At 44.1% G+C, this 26,055-nt stretch overlaps 1 protein-coding gene across 1 annotated transcript in view; it reads right to left on the bottom strand.

Annotated features, from left to right (window-relative positions):
- The window catches only part of ELL2 (elongation factor for RNA polymerase II 2), a 98,520-nt gene that overhangs the window by 18,641 nt on the left and 53,824 nt on the right, over positions 1 to 26,055 (bottom strand). The window contains exons 4-11 of the mRNA XM_068247499.1: positions 25,499 to 25,662; positions 23,684 to 23,943; positions 15,835 to 15,959; positions 14,478 to 14,559; positions 11,791 to 12,343; positions 6,398 to 6,461; positions 3,679 to 3,850; positions 1,111 to 1,155 (exon numbers count right to left, since the gene is read on the bottom strand). Coding sequence (XP_068103600.1) covers positions 1,111 to 1,155; positions 3,679 to 3,850; positions 6,398 to 6,461; positions 11,791 to 12,343; positions 14,478 to 14,559; positions 15,835 to 15,959; positions 23,684 to 23,943; positions 25,499 to 25,662 — 1,465 coding nt within the window. The remainder of the gene's footprint in view (positions 1 to 1,110; positions 1,156 to 3,678; positions 3,851 to 6,397; positions 6,462 to 11,790; positions 12,344 to 14,477; positions 14,560 to 15,834; positions 15,960 to 23,683; positions 23,944 to 25,498; positions 25,663 to 26,055) is intronic.

Genomic DNA, 26,055 nt, shown 5'->3' with positions numbered 1-26,055 from the left:
GGTCGTGTCACTTTCTGCACTGTACATACCGTATATACTCGCATACAAGCCGAATTTTTGACCCCCAAAAAGGGGGTCAAAAGTTGGGGGGGTCGGCTTGTATGCGAGTCTTCCCTGGTGGTCTGGTGGTCTAGTGGTGGGTGGTCCGCGCCCCGCTCTCCCCCCTCCCTCCCCGCTGCTATTACCTGCTTAGGCAGCGGCCGCTTCCTAATCCGCGTTCCCCTTCTGAAACTTTTCAGAGTGTATCACAGCAGCGCGCCCGGCGCTGCTGCTGTGACGATGCAGGGGGCAGGAAAGAGCGGTTCCCTTGGTAACTGCGATACAGATCGCCGCTATAGGGAGCCGCGCTCTTTCCTGCCCCCTGCATCGTCACAGCAGCAGCGCCGGGCGCGCTGCTGTGATACACTCTGATAAAGTTTCAGAAGGGGAAAGCGGATTAGGAAGCAGCCGCTGCCTAAGCAGGTAATAGCAGCGGCGGCCGCGGGGAGCTGGGGGGGGGGGGGGGGGGGGAGTACTACCTACCTATGCTGGGCACTATACTAGCTAAACTGGGCACTATACTAGCTAAACTGGGCACTATACTAGCTAAACTGGGCACTATACTAGCTAAACTGGGCACTATACTGGCTAAACTGGGCACTATACTGGCTACTATACTGGCTAAACTGGGCACTTTACTAGCCATACTGGGGCACTATACTAGCTAAACTGAGGCACTACCTACCCATACTGGGCGCTATACTGGGCACTATACTAGCTATACTGAGCACTATACTGAGCACTATACTAGCTATACTGGGCACTATACTGGACACTACCTACCTATACTGGGCACTATACTAGCTATACTGGGACACACTGGGGGGCTGCACCAATCCAGCATTTCCTACCCCCGGCTTATATGGGGGTCAATCATTTTTCCCTGTTTTTCAGGGAAAAGTCGGGGGGTCGGCTTATATGCGAGTTTATACGGTATTCATTTTACAGCATGTGTTATTCTAGCTATAGGTGCACAGGAACAGGCAGGAAAAGAAGGCTGGCTGGAAACCCTGCTGCCCATTAGCTGCAAACAACTTAAATCATCATGTCCAAGCAATGATAGACACTCACCTCCTTGAATTTACGATATTCTTTAAGAACTTCTTCATGCAGGATCTGCAAGATAAAGAGGCATTCATGAGACAAGACAGAACATTAATATCATGCTTTTCACCCGACTGACTCAAAGCGGCAGAGTTGCATAATGTAATGTAGAAAACAGAAAATATATATCTATACATACAAATCTGAAGAATTATTAGTGTACATGTATATGCTTAAAATTCAACAATACAATGTACTTACATACATGATTTTTAGTTCTGTTCTAAAATACAAGCTTGCTACTACAATTGTTTATATTACAAAAAAGGAGTCCACCAGCACATCATGATGAGTGTAGAGTCAGTTTTTAGAGCAAGTTTTTTAATCCGCGATCAGCATAAAATGGCAACTTAATTCGGTATGAGAATATATATATATATATATATATATATATATATATATATATATATATATATATATATATATATATATATATATATATATATATATATATATATATATATATATACGTATGTACATACATACATACTATATATATATATATATATATATATATATATATATATATATATATATATATATATATATAGATAGATAGATAGATAGATAGATAGATAGATAGATAGATAGATAGATAGATAGATAGATAGATAGATAGATAGATAGATAGATAGATAGATATAGATAGATCGATATACACACACACAAATAAGCGCCATCTACCTAAACCACAAGTTCTATAAATATAAAAAAACTTTCAGGTTCAGTTAGTATTACAGGGACTATACAGATGTGATCTCACGTCCTTGCTGGACCTAATTCCATCGTTACACTACTAGGTTACACAACTTTCCCCAGAAAGCCTCTGTCACCTCCCAATTCTGTCATCACAGGGCACAGAGTGCAAGGACAGAATCGCCTTCAGGATGTAAGTGGAAATGGCAGATTTCATAGGTATACACAGATCTTGTTTTAGTCTTTACTAGTTAAAGCAGCAATCTGCATACACATGCAGTAGAGATTGATACTTTGCAATCACTTCTGGTGATTGTTGAGCTAAAATAGCTTGTTAACAGAAATGGGCTGGACTTTTTTTTTGCCATTTGCCAATATACTTTTTAACAGCAGGAGGCCAACTGCCTCTTTCTCTAGCTTTTACAGACCCTCACGCCGCTGTAGATGCTGCTGGGCATACGGTCACCCCAAATGATCACAAATTGTTTTGGACAATGAAAGTGCCTGTATGGGGCATAACAATGGCATCAAACTGCCAGATAACACACCAGTAAAAATGGCCATACATCAAGCGACTTGGCAACCGATCGACCATCCCATTCAATTATAATCGAAATTGAATGAAAATCGGTGCCGCCGAGTGCATGCCTGATCGACAATGCGACCAATTTTGGGGCGACATGCTGCAAGATGTAGGGTCAACTTGCTCGATCAGGTGTGTGGTAGTGAAGGCGGGTGATTTTGTGATGAGCAGCAAACGCAACAAAACCCGACACTTTCCCCGTAATGTGTAATGGGAATACGACCTGTGGTGTATGGGCAGCCGACAGATCTCTCTGATCAGATTCGATTAGAGAGATTTGTCTTTTGGTCAAATCTGCCCATCACTAAATGTTTGGCTAGCTTAAGAATGCATGGTGAGGCATATGGCCAACCTTGGAGGACCTTCACCATTACAAAAAACACAAAAAACAAACAAACAAAAAAACCTCTGGTTTTGCGATATAGCTATCACATGAAAGGAATGTGCTTATTAGAGCACGGTTTTCTATTCTTCACAAAAACACTAATGTTTAACCACTTAACGACAAGCTAACGCCCATAGGCGTCAGCAGGTCTTAAGAGGGTTACCATGGAAACGGCCGCTCGATCGAGCGGCCTTTCCATGTCAGTTCACGGAGGGTGTCTCCGTGAACAGCCGGAGAGCCGCAGATCGAGGCAAAATGTAAACACGCGGGGAAGAAATCCCTGCTGTTTGCATCATACGGCGCTGCTGCACAGATCGGCGATCCTCGGCCTCTAAATGGCCTGGGATCACCGTCAGTTGATAGGCTGAAGCCTATCCTACAATGCGCAGGACGGATATCCGTCCTGTGCACTTCCCAGCCAGAGCGAGAGGGCGGAAGAGGTAGGGAGGGTGGAAAACGCTGTGGAGGGGGGTTTTGAGGAGCCCCCTCCCCCCCGCTCAGCCACACAGAGTGGCGGCGATTAGACCCCCCCAGCAGGTCATCCCAAGTGGGGGAAAAAAGGGGGGGGGCGGGGAAGTCTGATCGCCCTGCTGTATTCACGATCTGTGCTGCGGGCTGCAGAGCCTACGCAGCACAGATCTAACAAAACACCCCTGGTCCTTAAGTGGTTAATACACCTGTACAGGTCGCTCAGTTTTCTTATAGCTAGCAAATGCAAAGCTCCTGGATGTATTTATAGGTGGCCTCCCCACAAGTCAGGCTAAAGCTGTTAAGTTTGCTTGCTTTTACTGGGATTGGTACAGCCAGATCAAGACCAGAATGCAATCTGTAGTGACTCTCATAGATGGAGGCAGATGTGTGTAAAAGGTACCTGATATTCCTCAGAGCCGGGAGAGAGGCGCTTCCTCCGTGCATCCAGCTGCATGAACCTTCTAGTGATATTTTCTACTCGGGCATGTAAACTCCGATATTCATCATATTCAGAGTTAAAATCGTCCTTGTAGCTCTGCCTCTGTTCACTGGACACAATGACCGTGTATTTGCTACAAAAGAAACAATTGTATTGCTGGCTGTCAGAAGCCCATTAAAACATTCCAGTAAAAGGCATTTTCTGTCTAGAGAAAGGCATCATAAAAAAATCCCATAAATGTGAGAATGGAACAACCACTAACAGAATATTAAATAGAGCAAATCTATGTTGGAGAATGAACAGTATCTAATGCCTCACACTCCTGCCAACACAAGCAGTTCATGGATGAAGAAAGAGCAACAGCTAAAAGGACAGTGCATGTGGACACATCTACATCAACAGAAGCAGGCTAAAAACACAAACTGCAAACAACCCAAGCTACTTTTCAATCTGTATTACTCAAGCTGGGCATACATGGTTCGTTTCTTCTTATCAATCGAGCCGCTGATGGCTCGACTGATAATATCCGACGTGTCCGATCACCGCGGCGGATCGATTCTGCGCTTGATCCCCGCGGGTGGACAATAGAAAAAAATCGAGCGGCAGATAAGTAGCGCCCGCAGGGACGAGCAGGAATCAATCCACCGTAGAGCCAGCATCTCGATTCCAGTGCATAAACGCACCGTGTATGCCCGGCATTAAAGGGCAGCTGTAACCTATAAATATAAAAAGTTAGATCATCACCTGAGAGAGCAGGGAAGGCTGTGGATCCCTTAAGGCTCGTCCCCACTACACCATTTCTACTGCGATTCTTTTGAGCGACAAGAGATCGTTTCTGTAATCTTGCAACATGTTACAGGCGTATGATTATGCAAACATTTGACGCGTGGTGTTAACCGTCACACACTAGATCAGATCTTTAAGATCCCTGATGACTCACGTGGAAAGTGCCATGATCGTTTAAAGTCTTGTTCAAGCCCACTGTGTACCGTCGCGTATACTTGCCAGCAGGAGGATGGATCGGGGAACACTCCTCATCGAGGGACGTCACTGGGATCCATCTTCCCACATCGTCAGGTGAGTATTAAGCTTTATCGGAAATAAACGAATCGACGGGAATCGAGTGCGGGAACGCACCGTGTGTACCCCAGCATAAGGCAGGGCTTTTCAACCCTGTCCTCAAGTACCACCAACAGTGCATGATTTGCAGAAAACCACAAACATGCACAGGTGAGCTAATTAGTGTCTCAGCAGAGCTGATTAACTACCTCTGGATTTCCACAAAACATGCACTGTTGGTGGTACTTGAGGTCAGGGTTAAAAAGCCCTGCTCTAAGGGATCCACCGTCTTCCCTCCTGTGAGTATCTAATGCTAAATGACAATTTTTTTTTTTTTTTTAAACTGAAGCAAATCTTTTCCCCAATCCACAAACCAACTATGGCCCAGTCATTAACCACTTGCCGACCGCACACTCATACCATGCGGCGGCAAAGTGGTAGCTGGAGGACCAGCGACGCAGATCTGCGTCGCCAGGTGCCTCCCTAATTAATCAGGAAAGGCCGCTCGTGCGAGCGGCTGTTTCCTGTTAGATCACGGAGCGGGTCTCCGTGAATAGCCTGCGAGCCGCTAATCGCGGCTTGCAGACTAAATGTAAACGCAGGAGACATTTGTCTCCTTTGTTTACATTGAACGGCGCTGCTGCGCAGCAGTGCCGTAAGGCAGATCGGCGATCCCCGGCCAATCAGCGGCCGGGGATCGACGCCATGTGACAGAGGACATCCTGTCACAGGCTGCAGAGGACGGATAGCATCCTGTGCAGCCCCGATCAACAGGGGGGACAGGTAGGAGAGGGAGGGGGGGGAATTTTTCTGCGGAGGGGGGCTTTGAGTTGCCCCCCCGCAAACCTCAGGCAGGAAGGAGCGATCAGACCCCCCCTGCACATCATCCCCATAGGGGGGGCGATCTGATCGCTCTGCGTGCCAGCTGATCTGTGCTGGGGGCTGCAGAGCCCACCGCTGGGTCATTAAGTGGTTAACAGCTGTTTATTAGATTTGGTGATCACATGGCTGCCATTCCCCTTCTGAAATCCCCATGCAGAAGCTGGAAATGGTTAACAGTTTAAATCATTCCAACTTTCATGCAAACTTATGCATATTTCACACAGCCTGAAACTGACCAATCAGACGAACCTCCTGCTCATTTTGATTGGCCTAACTTCTAAGCTACACACAAATTGCATGACATGTTCCTACAATTAGGAATTATATGCACATTATATCCTGCTCAGATCTAGTTGAGTCACCCTGCCTAATATTTCCAAACCCTCTTGATTGTAAGCTCACAAGGGCAGGTCCCTCGCACTAGTGCATTTCTCCATGGTGTAATGCTATTCTACGTTGTATGTATATATGTACCTCTATAACTGTATTGTGATTTCCTCACTATTGATTAAATTGTACTCTGTACAGCACTAAAGAATTTGATGCAGCTACACAAGTACAAAAAATAAAGTCCAAACATGAACACTATAATTTCCCTCAATTACTGTACACCCAGCTCAATCTTAAGTGCCTAATCCAGTAAAAAACCTTTAGTGTTCCCCTTGAAATTGCTTACTACAACAAACAATCAAAGCAGAAGTGAAGTAAAACAAAGAAAAGAGTGCTGCAATGTGCTTACACCACGTAATCAGGAAGCTCTGTCGTGGATGACGGATCTGAAACTGTGCAAGATTCTTGAATATCTGTAGGAAGGAAACACGTTATCTTTATTATGCAAGAGAAATCCGCACAGAACATCACAAGAAACGCTTTTATCCCTATTCTTTGTGCACTGCCGTAGCTTTGTGTCAAACTATTCTACAGAAAATTATGTAAAAGCACCACCTCCAGCAGGAGTACAAGTGATACCTCAGTACTGGGTGAGATGGAGGAGGCACTGCACTCTGCAGGGCTGCCCAAGTGGGGTACTCATATATGCCCCAGCTTGCACAGCCCTGCAGTGTAAAGCGGATTTGGAAGTTGCCGCTGGGTCCAATCACAGGGAGAAAAAAAAGAAGAAAGTATGGGCCAGTTTACAGTGAAGGCGCTGTGCCTTCCTTTTTGCTGCCAGGCAAGTTCCATGGCTTTAAAAAAAAAAAGCACAATCATGTCCATGCTACTGTGCAAGTACAAGCCATCCCACAAGGGCTGGTCAACACTTTCCCGGAGGACCTAGTGATGGAAGGACAACGGGGAAAGCCTTGTGCAGCACACAACAAACCCCGCATGGTGGACCTAATGCAATGCATCTGCTGTGTGCGGAGAATGAATGCATAAGTGCATTGTGTGCTGCAACTGATGTGTTGAGTTATATTGGCACTACATCTGTGTGGCAACTGATGCAATGCATCCACTGTAAACTGGCCTCAAAGCGGACCTGAACTCAGAACTATCCCTCTGCTCCAAGATAAGCAACAGCATAATAACCTTTAAAGAAAAACTTTTCTTTGTTACAGCTGATACAACTCCTGAAATAAATCTGCAGTGTGTACTTCCAGTTTTCATGGAAAGAGACATTAACATCCTGTGTTTACCAATTAGCTCTCTGCCATGGCAGTCAGCTGACAGCTGAAGGATCAATTTACAACTTGTGATTAGTCACAGATGAGGGAAATTAGACACGCTAAACTCTCTAAATAGATACAGAGTGCACTTCTCGGTTTTCCTTCTGTCCTATGCAAGAGTTCAGATCCACTTTAAAACTTGTCAGTGGGAAGCAGCCATCTATTCTAGATCAAAAGCAATGACCATCTAAAAGATGTCCCATGTAATCCACTAATCACACAACTACTAGCAGCTCACCAGCCTGGCTTCCCGGACACATTGGTTAAACCATGTACATTTTATGCATGTAAACATTGCTGGTATGTCACTGATAAGGCCAAGCAATGGGAGAGGAAAGCAAACAGTCTGCACAAAGCATGACACAGCAGAAAGCCAATATCTCCTCTACTAGCAACACCCCCTACAGGACTTGTAAAGATAAGGATTGCTGCTGCATGACAATGCACATTTACTAACCACCCAGGTACTTGAAACTGTATTAGCCATTAGAAATGCTGACACTATAAGTGCCCTCTCAAGTTTAAAAATGCTGGAGACACAATATCCGGGGCTTGTACTGCAGAGGTAAAAATCCTGATTACAAAGCTTCAGTCCGGACATGGAAATGAATCATGTCAGTGCATGCAGTAAAAACTCACTTACAGGACTGCAGAAAACGTTTTCAGTGCCAATTTGACTATACAAAAGTATGTAAGAGCAGTTCTAGTCAGCATCAGGAAATTCCTCAAAAACGGTGAATGCCCATACATATGGTGTCAGTGCAACCACAGAAAAAAGTAAATGAGTGGTTTCCTGTGCAAGAAAATGCAGGGATGCCTCAAAATAGTCTGCTGCTCTGCAACGCTTCATCTGTGTTGGTGTCACTTTGAACCTTTTTTGTGGTTGTACTGATGCTGGAGGAGTAAAGAGTCAGTTTTGAAGAGTTCCCAGAAGCTGGCTATAGTAGATTTGGCATTCCTATTGTCAAAGTGGGATACAGTCCTCCCAGGACTTGATGGCATGCCTTTCAGTGCAAACCTAAACTGCACCTGTATGTATACACATTTTCCATTTTTCCTATAATCCGTAATATTTTCCTCTTTTGGTGGATTTATACAAGGATTTATACTTACATTTGGCTTGTTCCCTCCCCCTGTACTCAGTCAGCTCAATCGGTGCCTGTCCATTCCCCTCTGTCCTCCTGCAGTCAGGCCCGGTAGTGTCTGAATGCTGCGCATACACAGCCCCGCGACTCCTCTACTGCACTGTCTCCATTCCCCTCTGTCCTCCTGCAGTCAGGCCCGGTAGTCTCTGAATGCTGCGCATGCACAGCCCCGCGACTCCTCTACTGCACTGTCTCCATTCCCCTCTGTCCTCCTGCAGTCAGGCCCGGTAGTCTCTGAATGCTGCGCATGCACAGCCTCGCGACTCCTCTACTGCACTGTCTCCATTCCCCTCTGTCCTCCTGCAGTCAGGCCCGGTAGTCTCTGAATGCTGCGCATGCACAGCCCCGCGACTCCTCTACTGCACTGTCTCCATTCCCCTCTGTCCTCCTGCAGTCAGGCCCGGTAGTCTCTGAATGCTGCGCATGCACAGCCTCGCGACTCCTCTACTGCACTGTCTCCATTCCCCTCTGTCCTCCTGCAGTCAGGCCCGGGAGTCGCTGAATGCTGCGCATGCACAGCCCCGCGACTCCTCTACTGCACTGTCTCCATTCCCCTCTGTACTCCTGCAGTCAAGCCCAGTAGTCGCTGAATGCTGCGCATGCACAGCCTCGCGACTCCTCTACTGCACTGTCTCCATTCCCCTCTGTCCTCCTGCAGTCAGGCCCGGGAGTCGCTGAATGCTGCGCATGCACAGCCCCGCGACTCCTCTACTGCACTGTCTCCATTCCCCTCTGTACTCCTGCAGTCAGGCCCAGTAGTCGCTAATGCTGCGCATGCACAGCCCCGCGACTCCTCTACTGCACTGTCTCCATTCCCCTCTGTACTCCTGCAGTCAGGCCCAGTAGTCGCTGAATGCTGCGCATGCACAGCCTCGCGACTCCTCTACTGCACTGTCTCCATTCCCCTCTGTACTCCTGCAGTCAGGCCCAGTAGTCGCTGAATGCTGCGCATACACAGCCCCGCGACTCCTCTACTGCACTGTCTCCATTCCCCTCTGTACTCCTGCAGTCAGGCCCAGTAGTCACTAATGCTGCGCATGCACAGCCTCACGACTCCTCTACTGCACTGTCTCCATTCCCCTCTGTACTCCTGCAGTCAGGCCCAGTAGTCGCTGAATGCTGCGCATACACAGCCCCGCGACTCCTCTACTGCACTGTCTCCATTCCCCTCTGTCCTCCTGCAGTCAGGCCCAGTAGTCGCTGAATGCTGCGCATGCACAGCCTCGCGACTCCTCTTGTGCATTTAAGAAAGGGAGCCTAACGTGAGAGGGATATAGAGGCCGTCATATTTCTTTACTTTTAATCAATGTATATTGCCTAGCTGTTCTGCTGATCCTCTGCCTTTCAAGGGAACCTAAACTGAAATGGACATGGAGGTTTCCTTTTAAACAATACCAGTTGCCTGGCAGTCCTGCTGATCTCTTTGGCTGCAGTGGTGGCTGAATCACACACCTGAAACAAGCATGCAGCTCATCCAGTCTGACTTCAGTCGGAGCACCTGAGATCAGAAAAACGCCAGACAACTAGTATTGCTTAAAAGGATATAAATATGGAAACCTCGCTTTAAGTTCCCTTTAAGGGTCCATTTCCACTAGCCGCATTGGCGTGGTGTGCATGATCCAATACTATCCCTATTGGAATTGGAGGCGTGCTGCGGGAACCTGCAGCATGCTATCCATATTTTCGGCTGCATTGCAAACAACAATTTGCAAAACTGTTCCATTGACTAACGTTAGCGGCAGTTTGGCTGCGGTGCGATGATTGCACAGAGTGTAGTGGAAACGGGCCCTTAGGTTTATAACTGTGCAGGCGCAGAAAACTCCCGGCCACAGGGGCATGTCCAAGGAGGCAGGTCCAGGGCTGCACATGCACAGTTGCCCCGGACTGGCTCAGTAGGGACTTTACCAGAGCTGATAGAAAGAGAACAGAGTGGAGCAGATGGACACAGACAGTGTAAGGGCTGCGAGAAGCCCCAGGTAAGTTTAAATCCTTTTGCTCATTCTCTCGGCACACTTTAAAATGAGGGTCCATTAGTCACAACTATATATCCTCTGTAAAAGCACTGCAGCATTTTATAAATCCTAAATAATAAATGTTACTGGTACATAAAATTATGCATCCTCATACTCTCTCCCTACTCGATAATAGCAAAATATCGGGAACCTAAGATTTTGGTTTCTAAAAAGGCTATGCAACAGCACCAGGTTATAAAATCCTTATGCCAAGAAATACACACTGCTCTGCTTTTAACAGGCACCTGATCTGGTTTCTTCACTAGCATGATGCACAAGACGTCACAATCACAAAGCATTACTGAAACACAGATGTTTCACAGTTCTCAATCAATGCAGGTGTCTGTACTCATTGATCATACTGAAAACCAGCAGGTTCTATCTTTAGTGTAGGTTATTCTGTTCTGACACAACGTATGAAGTTCTAGGATGACATCTGCACAAAAGTGGCTCCACACCCTTCCTTTAAATGCTACTGTACAACCTTCCAGATACTTACAAGAAACCTGTTGCTACAATGTAGTCAGGTTAGCTTAGTTAACACATAAATCATTCCTAGCCAAATCAGTGAGGATTCCAGTGGTCACATGACTGCCGTTTCTAAATACACTGAAGGCTAATTGTTTTTCTTCTACAACTGCATGTATATTTAAAGGGAACCTGGAATGAGAGGGATCTGGAGGCTGACAATTTTAAGCAATACATGTTGCCTGGCAGTTCTGCTGATACTTTGCCTCCTCTTGTACTTTTAGCCATAGACCCTAAACATGCAGATCAGATGTTTGACAAAAATCCGACAAGATTAGCAGCATGCTTGTTTCAGGTGTGTGATGTGATTCAGACTACAGCTGGACTGCCCGGCAACTGGTATTGTTTAAAAGGAAATAAATATGGCAACCTCTTACTTCAAGTTCCCTTGAAAAAACTCCCAGGTGTGTAAAATGCATAGTCACTGACTATCTTCTTTTCAAAACCTGGACTAATCCGCTGACAGGCAGCAAACTTGGACAAGCCTATTCCAGTCTGTTACTAGGCTCATGCTATAGATGTGTTGTATTCGCACATTTTATGTGCTTACAGGTTTACAGCTAAAATAAGATTTCATTCAGGAATGAAAAGGGGACCTCAGTTTTCTCAGCAATAGTGGAGTCCTGCATTAAAATAATCTACAGATTCCTACATACAAGAGCTGAAGACTGCTGATAAACAGGACCCACTCAGTCACCCATCTGCACAGAAAAAAAAACTTTGCATTTTGAATATTTTGTAATGCCAACTGTAAGATCCTGAAGAAAATGCTAAATACTGCACCTTTCTTTTCATCAAGGCTCGGGCTCTTCTCGGTCTTAATGATTTCTTCTTTTTTCGGGTGCGCTGGCTTGGTTTCCTCTGTGTGTTCAACATCCAGTTTCTTGCGGTCTTTTTCTTTGTGTTTTTTGGCCTTCTTTGCCTTTTTGTGCAATGATATATTTTTATCGTCCGTTGGTTTCAAGTTTCCCAACTTAACTGGAGTTGGTACAGAATTTTCCAGATTAGTCCTAAAAGTATATTTTTCTTGCTGGTCCTCATAGGTGCCACTATTTTGACTAAAAGTGTCCACAGGCAGGTCCTGCGTACCCCGACCCTCAGGAGTACTAGGAGAATTGGAGTTCGAGTTTAAGTTTTGTGGGTTTGAAACTGGAAGGCGAGCAGGCGGAAGTGGAGGAAGTGCTGGGGTGGCAGCAGTGGAGGGCGGAGGAAGGGTAGGCGCTGGTTTATCACCCAAGTGGCCATTTAAAGTGGGTTGTACACGGTTTGTAAGGTGAGAGATTCTTGGCTTTTTATTCATTAAAGGATCAATAAACTCCGTATCCAAGAGACGTTTCTGGAACAGGTACAAAAAAGAAAAAAATAGAGTTTTAAACAAAATCCTGCACTATACACACACTTCAATTAGTCCTGGAACCCACCGGAGCGTCTTCAATCGCTAGCGATTTACCTAAATGCTCTACCAATGTAAATGGATGGGACAGATTCCACTAGAGCGATTGTGATTAAGGAAATTGCAATCGCAGGACATGCAGAATTTTGGAAGCTTTTCCATTCTAATGAATTAGAGCAGGTAAAGCTCCCAAAATAGCTTGCAAAAAGCAATCACACATCGCTAGCGACTCTTAGCGCTTTGAGCTTTTTAGTGGGTCCCAGGCCTTAGTGATGTCTATTTGTATGATCAAGGCCCAAGTCAAAAGTGTGAGAATGTTAGGCTACGTTCTCAGTGGTGCATTGTGTCAGAATGGCTGCTCTGTAATGCGGCTTGCTGCACTGTAATGCATCATCTATGCAACGTTCACAGTGCCGCGAGCGTATGGAGGTACAACCACATGTGCCCAAGGACATGGAAGTGAGGACTGAGAAGCCTGTGGGGAGAAACGGAGACCGGGACCATGTGACGGACAGGTGAGAACCTGGGGTGGGGTTGGGTTCTGACTGGGAGCCAGCAGGCACACAGATTTTCAAAGATTTCATGCTGTAATTGATTGAAAATCTGTGTGTAGTGAGGATAGAATGGATCCCTCTCTGATCAGATAATGATCGGAGAGGGATCTACCAGCTGGTATTGCTACCTTCAAACTTTTTGACTTTCCAAAACCTCTAGATTATTGAAGGATCATACAGGACGCTATCCCACGGGGCAGTTCTCTTGAGGGCATAAAAGCATATAGATAGGACATTTCAACCAATCAGATGACAAGCATAAATGCAGAAAGCAGAGAAAAGGTCACAGGTCTGTCAACTGGCTCATGTTCTAGTTCCAATTCATTATTTGATAGTGGTACCATCAGGAGGTGGCACTGCTATAGAGACCCCCATGGTGCTCACCTATGCCAGCCTCTTTATGGAGAATGTGTGATGGATCTACTACTATGCTTGAATATTCCACTTTACATAGTGCTGGGATTGCCAACTGGTTACGGTTTTCTTCTGAACTATCAGTAAGTGAAATCTATTAATGCTCCATTTATATGAGAGCTTTCATCAGGTGCCTAGTGCATGCAAATAGACACTTATGAGATAATCATTATCACAATGCCCATTAGAAAAAAACAAAAACAAAAACACCTTAACCTCGATGAGCTCCCATCAGCTTGGGATATTTAGGATGGGTTCTACAGGTTACTGACGTTTTGCACTACTTTACTGAAGACAATAATGTGCAGTCTGAAACCTCTGAACACACTTGCCAAATTATGACACCTTAAAGCATTTTTTTGTAAATTTTTCCAGCCCTTCAGATGCTCCTTAGTGCAAGCTGTAAAAAATCCAAGCAATAGCCCACTGATTGAGAATACAGACATTTAATGTAAACTTCTGCACACATTTTCAGAGAGTCACATCACCCCTGGATGAGGAGTTCTAATTAGGCAGTGTGTGTCTGTAAAACCTGCATTTCAGGAATGTGGTCAAAAACTAAGATTTTTGTTTAGCGTGTAAAAAGCAAAAACACCCTTCTAAAATGCTGCTCAGGCTGCCCAATGGTCACAGCTCTTAAGGAAAAGCATGACATAATCTGGTATTGCTTTTACAAATGCTGCCTTCCACTTATAAATCAGAAACCCGAAGCTCTAAAGCTACGCAGTGCAGCATGCAGCAAAACAAGCCAGCCTTACTGCAATGGGTCAGAGCTGGATTCAATGCAGCTTTCTCTTACTGACTGCATGATATCCAACATTTCAATAAAACGAGTGGTGCATTACCAGGCTACTTTCTACTGACCTTGCAGCCGCACTATTTTTTATATAAATGATGTAAAAGATTGCAAGAACCCCAAGATCAGGCTTGTGTATGCACTCTATACACTAATACATGTAAGACCCATAGCAGTTGGGGGGCAGCACTCCCAGCACCTTCCTGGTGGTTGCAGCTACCGAAGAGAGCGACATTCATTCGAAAGCACAGCTTAAACACGGCTTGAGATGTCATATTCAGTAAAATAGGCGAAAGGTTTACCACGGAAATACCTGAGAAGGAGAAGTAGCAGCAGCAGCACTTGGAGGGGAGTCTGCCTGACTGGAGCTGGCATTCTGAGATTGATTAAGTTTTCTGCCAAAAATAAAACCATGGAACACATTACAGGTGGTAAAAAAAAAAAAAAAAAAAAAAAAAAAACATTCCACTCACTGCCTGTAAAGTAAGATTACCATTATTTATAGTATGGAATAATAGATCAGAAGTGTACAAATAACATTAAATAGGAACATTAAGGGCCCGTTTCCACTAGTGCTGCGCTTGGCCACGAGACGCACAGTGGCACTTCCTGGTCTGCGGGAACGCTGACGAATCCCTTAAGTCGTGCCATGCACAGCTATGGGATTCGCAGCCTCCCGCATGGAAACTGATGGCAATGACGGCCGAATCGCTAAGAGAAACTATTTGGCCGGCGGCGCCATTATTTCCCCGTGCGATTTGCCTGCGGGGAAACACTCCGAATATGGCCCAGTTTCCGTGGTAGTGGAAACGAGCCCTAAATGGTAAGTGAGCTTTTCCTCAGCAACTAAACAGAACTTTTATTTTAATGTTTGGACTGGGGAAGGATATGAGCCTGCTGGATTGGTTTAGCCATTTGTGTCATGGTTTGATACTTTCTACTTCCTGCTACTAGTAATGACAGGAAATGATAGTCTCTTGCCAGAGGCATAACTTATTAAAACACAGTAGTATAGGAAGAGGTTTATAACTTATCAGGTTTTTACTGCTGCCTGTGTTACCAATATAGAGACTGAACTGCTTGTTTCATTAACAGGAGATCCAGCCAGCGCAGGCTACCGCCAAGCCAGACAGCGGTTTAACCTTTCCTCACTCTTACTAAAGCTAAAATTAGGCTCCATTCACACAAGGCCTGCTGCTGGACTGTGTCTCAATCCGATGGAAATGCAGAGCAGACCCGTGCTATACTATGGACCTGCTCATACTAGCTTGCCTTCTCACAGGCCAGGATTGTGTGCTGCAAAAACCTGACAAGACCTTATTATAAAGTGGAAACATTGCTATTTATCCTACAGGATCTGCTGCAGACCACCGGAGTGGCAGTGTATATCCATACTATAGGAATACGCTGTTGCTCCAGCATGTGTGAACCAAGCCTAAAAACTTTGGGTGCAGTCCCACAGCTGCCATGCCAACAGTTAACTCAAACTTCTACCTTACAAGGCCAAAGTTTATCCCCTGCACTTCGTAGGGCCTGGGCAACAGAACTGCTGGAGCTCCCCTAAAAAGGACAAAGCCTACTTCTAGAATGTCTCCAAGTACAGAAATCCTTCAACCAGCACAAAAGAGCATAGATATGGAGGAAGATATGAAAAACCTAATAAAACATACCTAGAGAGAACTCTGTCTAATAACTGTTTATCTCCTTCTAGGTATCCAGGCCACTCCCGTTGGATTTCTTTGTAAACAAAATCCTTAAGCGTGTAAGAATTGTCCTTGGGGTTCAAATTGGCAACCTAAAGCGTGAGTAAAGAAAAGTTTTTAATCAGTAATTTAACAGTTTGTATTCAGATGTTAGTATTACCATACTTGAATTGTACCTATACTAAGTCAACAAGAAGCACTTCAAGCTCATAATAGTTTCTCCATACGGCTGCATTATACACACTTGGGCGTTTTGTTCCCGCAATTCGCGCTGCTCAAGAAATCCTATGTGATTACTCACTACAACAATTGTGGCATTTGCGATCACAGATTGCAAACGCGCTACATGCAGCAGTTTCCCAGCGATTGCATCGCGATTCTCATTTACTGGAAAGAGAATTGCTAACTAATTGCCGAAAAAAATTAGAATAGTGCAACACAAAATCACAATTACAATCGTTAAGCGATCGAGATTTTGCTTTCCTGAGTGTTAACGGGGCCTAAATCCCTGGCCACTATGACATGATTTTGTTACTAGTAAAAAGCAGTATGTGGTAAGATTTTTTAATACACTGCTTTAAGCACACAGTCTGCACACATCAGGCAGACACTGAGTCATGTGTGAGTAGTGCTAGGCCCATGTAAAGGATTATACCAGTCAGCACATGTGCAGGGCTAGGGCACGCAGGAACAACTACTGAGGAGTTCAGCCTGTGACTCCAGCAAACTGAACATGCTGGGGAGACGCAGCGCACTGCCTGTGTCTGGCCTGTAGTATTTGATATATGGAAATCAGAACGACACCTCGTATCTGATGGCATAAGAAAAAAAGGATGAAAGCCATTTTCAGACATGGGTTTTCCTCATGACACCTTCAGGACATCCCAACACACCTATAAATATACACCACATTACTATACTTAGGTTGTCACTTAGAGCTGCTCTCCTGAATGCCCAGAAACCTACAGCTCCACAACTGGGCATGTCACTTCTCAGCACAGATTGGATTTCACTGCAACACAGCCTTCTATAGTCTTCAGCTGGTCTGAGTCCTTTAAAAAGGCTTGGCTAAATAAACCAAAGCTCATGGTGACATACTATAGCAAAGCATAATTTATTATAAATGACACACCAGAGTAATCATGTGCAGAGGATCTGTGAGTGACTTCATCCACACCTACCAGCTAATAAAGGCAGCCAGCTCCTGAACGCTGTGCATGTGTGTTTATGGATCGCCCTGCAGAATTCTTTTATGCTGAGAAATATGCAGCTACCTAATATGTCTGGAATGAAATAGAGGAGCATATTCAACCATTGCCGTTTTATAGGAGAGATCCTGCTTGCACGTGGAAGACATGTTAGATGCTGCAAGCTTACATCTACTATGAAGAAGCCCAAATTCACAGCATGCCATTGTTGAACACTTTGCTTCATTTTTAATGAAAAGTGCTGCAAACTTTAAATTTGTCGTGATTTGTTTAGGGCTGGTTCAAAGTATGAGCGCTTTTTTTAAGCACTAGTGGTCTGAAGATGTTATGCTACCGTATGGTGCAATTCTTAAAAAAAAAATAAAAAATTGCTCAAGTGATGATCAACACAATGCATTCCATCCGCAAGCTCTTTTCAAGACTTTCTACAGATCCTCTCCCCAGATAAGTTATAATTACCTGCCGGATTTTCCTTCCTACTCTCCCAATCTGAAGTCTTCTGGCGCATAGCCCCACCCCCTTGCAGAGAAATGTTGTGGCATTTCTAATATCTGGAAAAAGCCATAGCACTATTCTGCAAGGGGGCGGGGCTACATGCCAGAGGGCAGCAGACACTGGGCTCAAGGAAAAAAAGATCCAAAGGGCAATATCTGAAGAGGGGATCCGTAAACTGAATAGTGTAGTAGTCTATGGATCCCAATCTTAGAGCAATACATATCTGCCACTGGCAGCATTTCAAATGATATGGATGAGATTTTGGCTTAATTCTGAATATCTAGTGGTGTTAGGTGGTTATCCAGGTAAATGATAGATCTTTCACCTGAACTGTGAAAAAGCAAGCAGTGTATGGTTAACCAAAACTGCGAGTATGGCAGTCTCTGTGGACACATCTTAATAGGAGCATTACCGTATAGGATTAGGAGTCCAGCCAGAGGGTTTATCTCCCCCTCACAAAAAGATACATAAAAGCGCAACTGTTGCCCGCCAACGGTCAATATGCAGAATTCAATTCCTAGGTTAGGTGCACGTAAACTGGCCAAGATGCAATACCCAGTAACGAGCTATGGGCAAGTTCACAAATATGCATATAGTTCATCTCTAAAGACAAAAAAGAAAAACCCTCCCACCAACTCAAGTTATTGTGCACTGTGTAATTAGAGGGGAAGAATGATGCATAAAATATCAAGTTGTTTTTATGTTACTATGAGAGCTATAGAGCATTATACACCAGGATATAATGTATTATAACAGTGCTTTAGCGTTACTGGCTATATTTAGCAGCATGATGGTGAGATCAAAGTCTACAGCAATCAATGTCATTTGTTTGTATCACACAGCTAATTATGAGCCCCGGCACAGAGGAGATCAATCCCCATCAATCATATAATGCTACATCTATAGTCTCATTGCAGAACATACATGCATTTAATCTCTCCAGCAGACACCAATGGAAAAAAGGGCTTATTAACAGCTCATTTATGAGACTTGCAAGCTATTTTCCATCATGAGATTGCAGGGTGTTTAAAAATGCTATTGATTTCAGGTTGCATTGCTCAGAATGAATCCATTGGCTTGTGAAACGCACAACTTGATGGACATGTCTTATTAAACAGTCAAACGGCTTTGTCACAAGAAAAAGCCAAAGGCCTACTTGAGATGGACATCTGCTGCTGACCTTCACAACGATCCACCAAATACCAAAGGGGTTTAGGTCTGTTCACACCAGCTGATTTGCTGAATGAGAGGCAATGCTCTAACCATCACTGCTGCAGCTGGCAGCCTCCTGTACCTCCACTGATGCAGTGACTGGAAATGCACACAGAGCTACCATACTGTCCCCATACAAACATTACCTGTAGACTTCTACACACTGCAGTGGGAAAATTGACTTTGGATGATGAGTCGTCTTAAAGTTACCAATCCCGTAAACTTTTGTGGGGGTCTCAAGTGATCACTAACATTTATTAATTTGCCTTAGCATTCATTTAACAGTATCAAAGAGTTGCAGTTTAAAGTGGACCTAAAGTGGACACAGAACTTTCTCTCTGCTCTAGAAGATACACAACAGCATAATAACCTTTAAAAAAAACCATTTCATTGTTACAGCTGATGCAAAAATATGCACAGTTTCTACTTCCTGTTTCAGGGAAGCGGACATATTGTTAACAGCCTGTGCTTTCAAGTGAGCTTGAAAGTGGCAGTCATGTGACACGGGAGAAATTACATTACAACTTGTGATTAGACACAAATGAGGGGGAAATAAACAGGCTAAAAACTCTCTAAATACATACAGGGTGCATTTCTCGGTTTTCCTTCTGTCCTGAGCAAGAGAACAGGTCCGCTTTTAAAACAAACATTCATGCATATTAAAGTAAATCCTCATAGTGAGCGCTCACTTTTCACAAATAGGGCAAACAGAAGTTACTGCATGTGACTGTCACACCTGAACTCTTGCACAAGACAGAGGGAACACAGAGAAATGCACCCTCTATGTATTTAGAGAGAGTTTAGCCTGTCTTATGCTGGGTACACACGATACGTTTTTCCGCTCGATTTTCCACTCGATTCTGCACTTGATTTGCTTATCTTCCGCTCGTTTTTATCATCTTTTTCCATTCACTCCTATTAGAAATCTAGCGCAGAATCAATCAGAAGGAATATCGGACATGTCGGGAATTATCCATCGAATCCATCTATGTATTGTGTCTACCCAGCATGAAGGCTCATACACATGCTCAACAAAAATCGTTTAAACGCAATAACACACAACTTTTGTAGTTGAAATAAGTTTAAACCAAAAGTTGTTTGCTATTGTTCAACAACAAAAGTTGTTTGATAATTGTGCATTTAAAAGACTTTTGTTGAGCGTGTGTATGAGGCTCAACTCACTCATCTGACTAATCACCACTGTAATTTTATCTCTTCAGCTGTGTCAGCTCAGGAATCTATTGCCTCAGCATAGCAGCTAAATTTGTAAACACAGGATGTTAACCCTACCCTGATTCCATGAAAGCAGGAAGTAGACACTGCAGATTTATTGCAGGATTTGTATCAGCCATAAAAAAAAAAAATCTGTAAAAGTTATGCTGTTGCGTAACTTTTAGAGCAGAGTGTAAGTTCTGAGTTCAGATCCGCTTTAAAATGCAACTTTTTGATAGTGTTAAATTAAGGCAAATGTTGATAATCACTTGAGACTCCACAAAAGTGTGCGGAATTGGCTGATTATGGATATTGTGTGGGTGCTCCTCCCTAATCAGGAGAGCTGTGTATATCAATGAATGGCTCTCCACTGAAGTGACAATAGACTTGGATGTAATAGCACACCCAGTCATGCTTTCAGTGTGGGGAATAGACGGTCTCAAAGCTTTGCACAAAATCCAGTGGCGGCAGGAAAAAGATAAACCGGTCCTAACCACCATTCTACTGAAATCTAACAACAAGTAAAGTAGGAGACCAATCTTTAAAGGACAACTGAGGTGAAACTCAACTAATGAGAACAACAACTGTATTTATCCTCCTCCTAAAAATGACAAAGAGATCCCACATTTTTATTTTATATTTAAATCTAGTTTTTAAGTTTTTACTGTTTCATTGTCTCTGCTCAATGACACCTTGACTGAAGTATGCCAGAGCTCAAATCTATGCATTATTGACCCTTTATCTCTTTCCTGCTCTCAGAAGCCATTTACTGACATTACAGGAAAGTGTTTTATGGCTGTAATTCCTTATCAGTGAGGGTTATGCTGTAGTCTGACCCAGTCCAACCCGGTCAGAAACTGTCACTTGCATACCTGATTAACTTTCAGGCAGAGAAAGAACACAGCCTAGTTATTTGTGTGCTTGGCACAATACATACACATGTCTATCTCACGTCACCGCGGTTGTCCTTTAAATAATTTCTGAAGGTGGTGCAATCGATCATTTGCCACAATGATCAATCCCCAACAAACTTATGCAGAGTTTTGGTGAGCAGAGTACCCAAATGTTCCTTTTCAAATAAGACTGATGCAGCTAAAAATCCTGTTTTAAAATATGTGGTCACATGACCTGAAGGAGTTAACAGTAGGTGTAGGCGGGACTTTTGCTTGGCATCCTGCTGTTGATAAGAAGTCAAGACACAAACAGGGCTATTCAATATTACAGCCTGCAGCTCTGAAAGTCTACTGCAGGAAACAGCTGCTGACTGAACTCCTGGCCAGGAACTTTATAAATAAGTTGACATAAGCTAAACAAGGGCAACACACAGACTTTAAATTAAGCTCTTCCTAGCAGCTACACAAGGCCAGAAACCGCCTAGGCTATAGGCTAGACCCTAGATTCCAAAATAAGAGCTGGTTCACACGGGCATCTGCTGAGCTTTTGCTTGGCATTGCGTTCAAACGCCAGCGTTTAAACGCCAGCGTTTAAAAGCTAGCTTTTGAAAGCTTTTGAAAAGCGTTCAAGGCTAGCAGTTCTGGTCTCTGCTATTGTTTCCTCGCGTTTACTGCCTCTGAAAGCAGCATGTTGCTTTTGAGACTAGACGCAACGCTGGGATCTACTGCCAGGCTTTCATGAAAGCCTGCAAAAGCCAGCTTTAAACGCTCCCATTAACTTGCATGGGATGGCAGTAGATCCCAAAAAACGCAGCGTCTGAAACGCTGCGTTAAACGCCACAAAAACGCCCGTCTGAACCAACCCTAAGGTAGGTGACTCCCAGAGAGAGTAGTTCTGCCAACCTTTGGGTAATGAAACAAAACAAAAAACCACACAAAACCAGAAGTATTTTAGCTAATGAAAGGCATAAAGAAAATGCTTGGGGAAAAAAAGAAAAAAAAAAAAAAAGCTTTTATACACTATCATGGAGTTTTCATAAAACATGTGCCAAAGTAGACCTGAATCAGGGGGTACTTGGGTATATATGCTATAAAACACTGGACTAGGAAACCTGCTCTCTTGGTGTCGGGCCTTAACACTGCTGTGTCCGCAATCGCTACAAGCTATGTGGCATGGTTCGGGTCCACCAATGGAAGGAAAGCTGCTATGCAAATCTTCCGATTCATGGAGCTGAATTGAATAAATTCCTTCAACCTGATCGGATTGGTTAGCAGCTTTCCTCCCATTAGTGGGCTCCATCTATAGTCATATTGCTATTGAATTGCCCGCAAAAAACTGTATTGTCAATGGCCACTTTAAACTGGCAAATATTCAATCGCCTCCACAGTTATAAGTTCATCGTTTGCCTTTTCAGACTAGTCAGCTACATAATGGTTAAATCTGCCAAGCAATTTTTTTCCTCATTGAACTTTGGATTCGGTAGACGGCTCAGAGTACACACAGCTAATGTACTTCTGCTTCAGCAGTTCTGCTTCAAGAACATCCCAGAATTTGAGGCTGCATTTAGAAACCTGGGGTTACAGATGTTTGCTCTGCTGGTTTCTAGTGAAAACCACACTCGTCTGCCCCCTTTCCTCGTGTAATGGGTGTTGGGCTCAGTGGCAGAGAAGAGTACAGGGTTGCACTGTTTCAAGTGCTGCGGAGCACAAAGAGCCAGTCAGTGCCATTTAACCCTTTATTCACTGAAGGATGCTGGACAAAGAAACCAAGCATTTGGCTTAGCGGCCTCATTATGGGGAGGGGGGGTGTTGAGAAAGAAAATCCTGAAAACCGCACGTGTCTGCGCTGCATGATTTACTGAAGCATTCAATTCATGGCAAGCTATCCTGACTGTGCCACAGCTGACATCAGGCCTGTGCACCGCTCAAGGTGTAAGCACTGCCCAATAAGGGTGTGCATGGATTTTGTAACAGAAATGATCAGCTTGCTGCAGCTAAAAATAAACCTCAGTATGCCAGTGGCGTATGATGAGCTAGCACTGTACCGAAGCAGAAGCTTTGCTTGCTGACATCTGAAAAGAATTCACTTTCCTCTGGTGGAAGAGGCTGCCAGATTGTATACCCCGGCTGGCATGTATTCCTATGTGCTATTCTCCATCACAGGAACACAATCAGCTCTGTGCAAACGCCTTCCAAAGCAACAGCCTCTCTCAGCAGCCTGAACTGCTTTAAAACTTTGTTGGGATTTTATTTCCTTTTACCCAATTGACTTTAAAAAGTTTTTGGAAATCTACCAAACTGAACCGTATTAACAGTCATTCTAACGTGATGGATATTTTATGATTATGCGATTGACTAAGCCAAGTGCAAGCTGCATACAATTAGCATAACATTTGCATCTCAACAATCCCTACACTTTTCAGTGTGATCTTTTAGAGCATCACTGGTGCAAAGTACTATTAAAAAACCCTCAAAACTGTACTGCAAACCTGTCACTGCGCAGTAAATTAACTATCTGGCACTTGCGGTACTCTAGTATTGCTATGGCCTACTAACAAGTGTTAGCGTTACCATAGTAATTCCCCCGTACTCATCGTGCTAATAGCATAACTCCATGTACTTGCTGCCGGTAGTAATGGTAATATTGCCGTGCGAAGACTGCACAAAGCTATATTACCGCAGCTTTGTGCATTAACTGCATTTAGAGGAAAGTACAGGAATTACAAATGCCACTCTAATCTTGACAGCATTATTTAGCAGTAAACATACAACCACTGCCCATGTCTAGAGTCTCACCTGTTGCAGGATAACACCAAGGGAGTTCTTGTCTTTTTGATTAACGCCGTCTCTATGTAGCCGAGCAAGTATCTCTGGTTTTTTATAGGATCTCAGCGCCAGCAGATGAATCACCCTTTCCCTATATGGCCGTTGTGCAATACTGTTGCTGATATTTGTTTTTCGGATGGTGCTTGCTGGATTTATGGGCGTAGACCTTTTCCTTTCAGGTGCTGTATCTAAAATACTATTTGCTGGTTTACGAATCTGTACGCGTTTCCCTACAAAAAAATAAAATAAATAAAAAATTGTAACATGAGAGAGAAAAAAAATGCCCAGAACAAAAAGTACAAGTTCTGCATGGAACCATATTGGGAAGTTTTGAAGTGTAAAATGGGAAATACAGTTCTGAGCTTTCCTTTGGAAAACCAATTGTAAAAGGTTAAAAAAAGCAGTCTAAATTTACTTAACAAGCGGGGTTAAAATGGAAGAACCCCACCCGGAGCCCTGTGAAAGAATATTGGGGGCAATTCTCTACATAGCCAATCCTTGAAACGGCCATACAGAGAAGCTTCAGGTAGAATTCATTAAATCTACCAGAATGACTTTCTTTTTTTTTTTTTTTTTTTGCGCAAACGTTTATTGAAAACTTAATAGTACAAATCTGTAGTACATGCATGACAAATTTACATACAGTAAGTACCCAGAATTATTTTCATGCATCAACTAACACTAGCTTATGGGGGAACAAACTGCAGAACTAGTACAATGGCAAAGGCTCCATAAGGTATGCCTAGAACCTTTATTCATTATTCAAAGTCCATAAATTATGCGTAAAGGAATTGTCTGCCAAATAATGCTGCCCCATGATATACTTACCCGGGGCTTCCTCCAGCCCCTTGCAGAAGCCGGCCCGGGGTCCCCAGCTCTACTGCAAGAATGCCACTGTCAATCAAGTCCATGTTGTCCGTAGTGTACTGCGCAGTAGTTCTGCAGACAAAGTGGACTTTATTGACAGCGGCGCAGTAGAGGACGACCTCTGCACCGACAGGGACCCCGGGCCGGGCGGCGTTGGACAGGTCTGCTGCAAGGGGCTGGCAAAAGCCCCGTGTATGTATATCATGGGGCAGCACTTCTTGATTATTGTGATTGGCTCATTGATTAGTGGATCAGAAGCCAATGAGAATGTCTCCTCACCAAGGTACAGAACGCAGCAGTTTTTAGACAGCTGAGTTTTGTGCTGGTGGGGATGTACAATAGTGTCCTGTGCACAAGATCAGATGGCACTAAACGTACACCACATCTAGCGCAACTACGTTGTAGTTTTAACTACGGTTGGGCCCGAACCAGTGAAAGTGTACCTGAAGGGAAATTTGGAACAAAGGTAACCACAACAATCCAGCACTGGCATCCTGGAAGCAAATTCGAGAGCTTGTTAGCTTTGCGCTTGCAGCCACGCACCCATCAGTGTCAAAGCACAGCTGCGCTAAGCCTGCACAAGTCCTGTCTGTCCCTGCACAGTAGCATGGAGCGGCTTGTGCTCATTTGTTCTACGTGAAGGAGCGGATACATGCTACTGCCCAGGCAGGACTTGTGCAGGCACAGTACGACCGCACTCACACACATAGGCGAGTGCCGCCATGAATTAGAAAAGGGTCACAGTGAGCAGCGGCAGTGTAAAAGGTAAAACAGGAAGCCACTGGATCATCTACCTTGGCAAGTATTTAACTTTTCCTTTTTTTCCCTCAAAGGTTTGCTTTAATCATCTCCAAGCAAATAAAATCAGTTCTAGCAGTGGCAACTACAACCCAACCAGCTCCTAAAATGCACACCTACCTACAAATGGACCACCGGGCTTTATGACCTTGGTACTACGACTCCGGGTTTCCTCCTCTGCCTGGGTCATGCGGTCTCTTGTAAGCTGGTACGAGTCGTTTGTGGCACATACTGTAATTTTTTCCTGTATGAATCCCAGGCAATTCAGTTTTGACACCCCAGAGCTTTAAAAGAACGAAAAAAAAAAATACAATAAAAAAAGCGACCAAAATACTATTTTGTTGGGTTGTGTCAGCACCATCACACAATGGCAAAAAAAATGACAAACAAATGACATAGCAATATGGTTAAATGGCTGAAGCCAAACTGCTACGTTCGCAGCTTAAAAAAAACCACTTGTTAATTTGTATAGCAATGTACATATTCTGGCAATTGAGGCTACTTTTACAGTGGGACGTTGAGTTTTGATGAGACGTTAAAGTTGCAACGCAAACAACCCAACGTCCCAAAAATGTCACAACGCAACTATGCCCCGCTATCGTCGTATACAGTAGGCATACAGGCAATGAAAAGTATGCTTCCAGGTCATTACTGAGCATGTGCAAACAGTCCAACGC

This window comes from Hyperolius riggenbachi, chromosome 1, assembly GCF_040937935.1.
Source record: "Hyperolius riggenbachi isolate aHypRig1 chromosome 1, aHypRig1.pri, whole genome shotgun sequence".
NCBI classification, from domain to species: Eukaryota; Metazoa; Chordata; class Amphibia; order Anura; family Hyperoliidae; genus Hyperolius; species Hyperolius riggenbachi.
The sequence above is the reverse complement of the archived record's forward strand: the minus strand, read 5'-3'. Positions and strand labels throughout refer to the sequence as shown.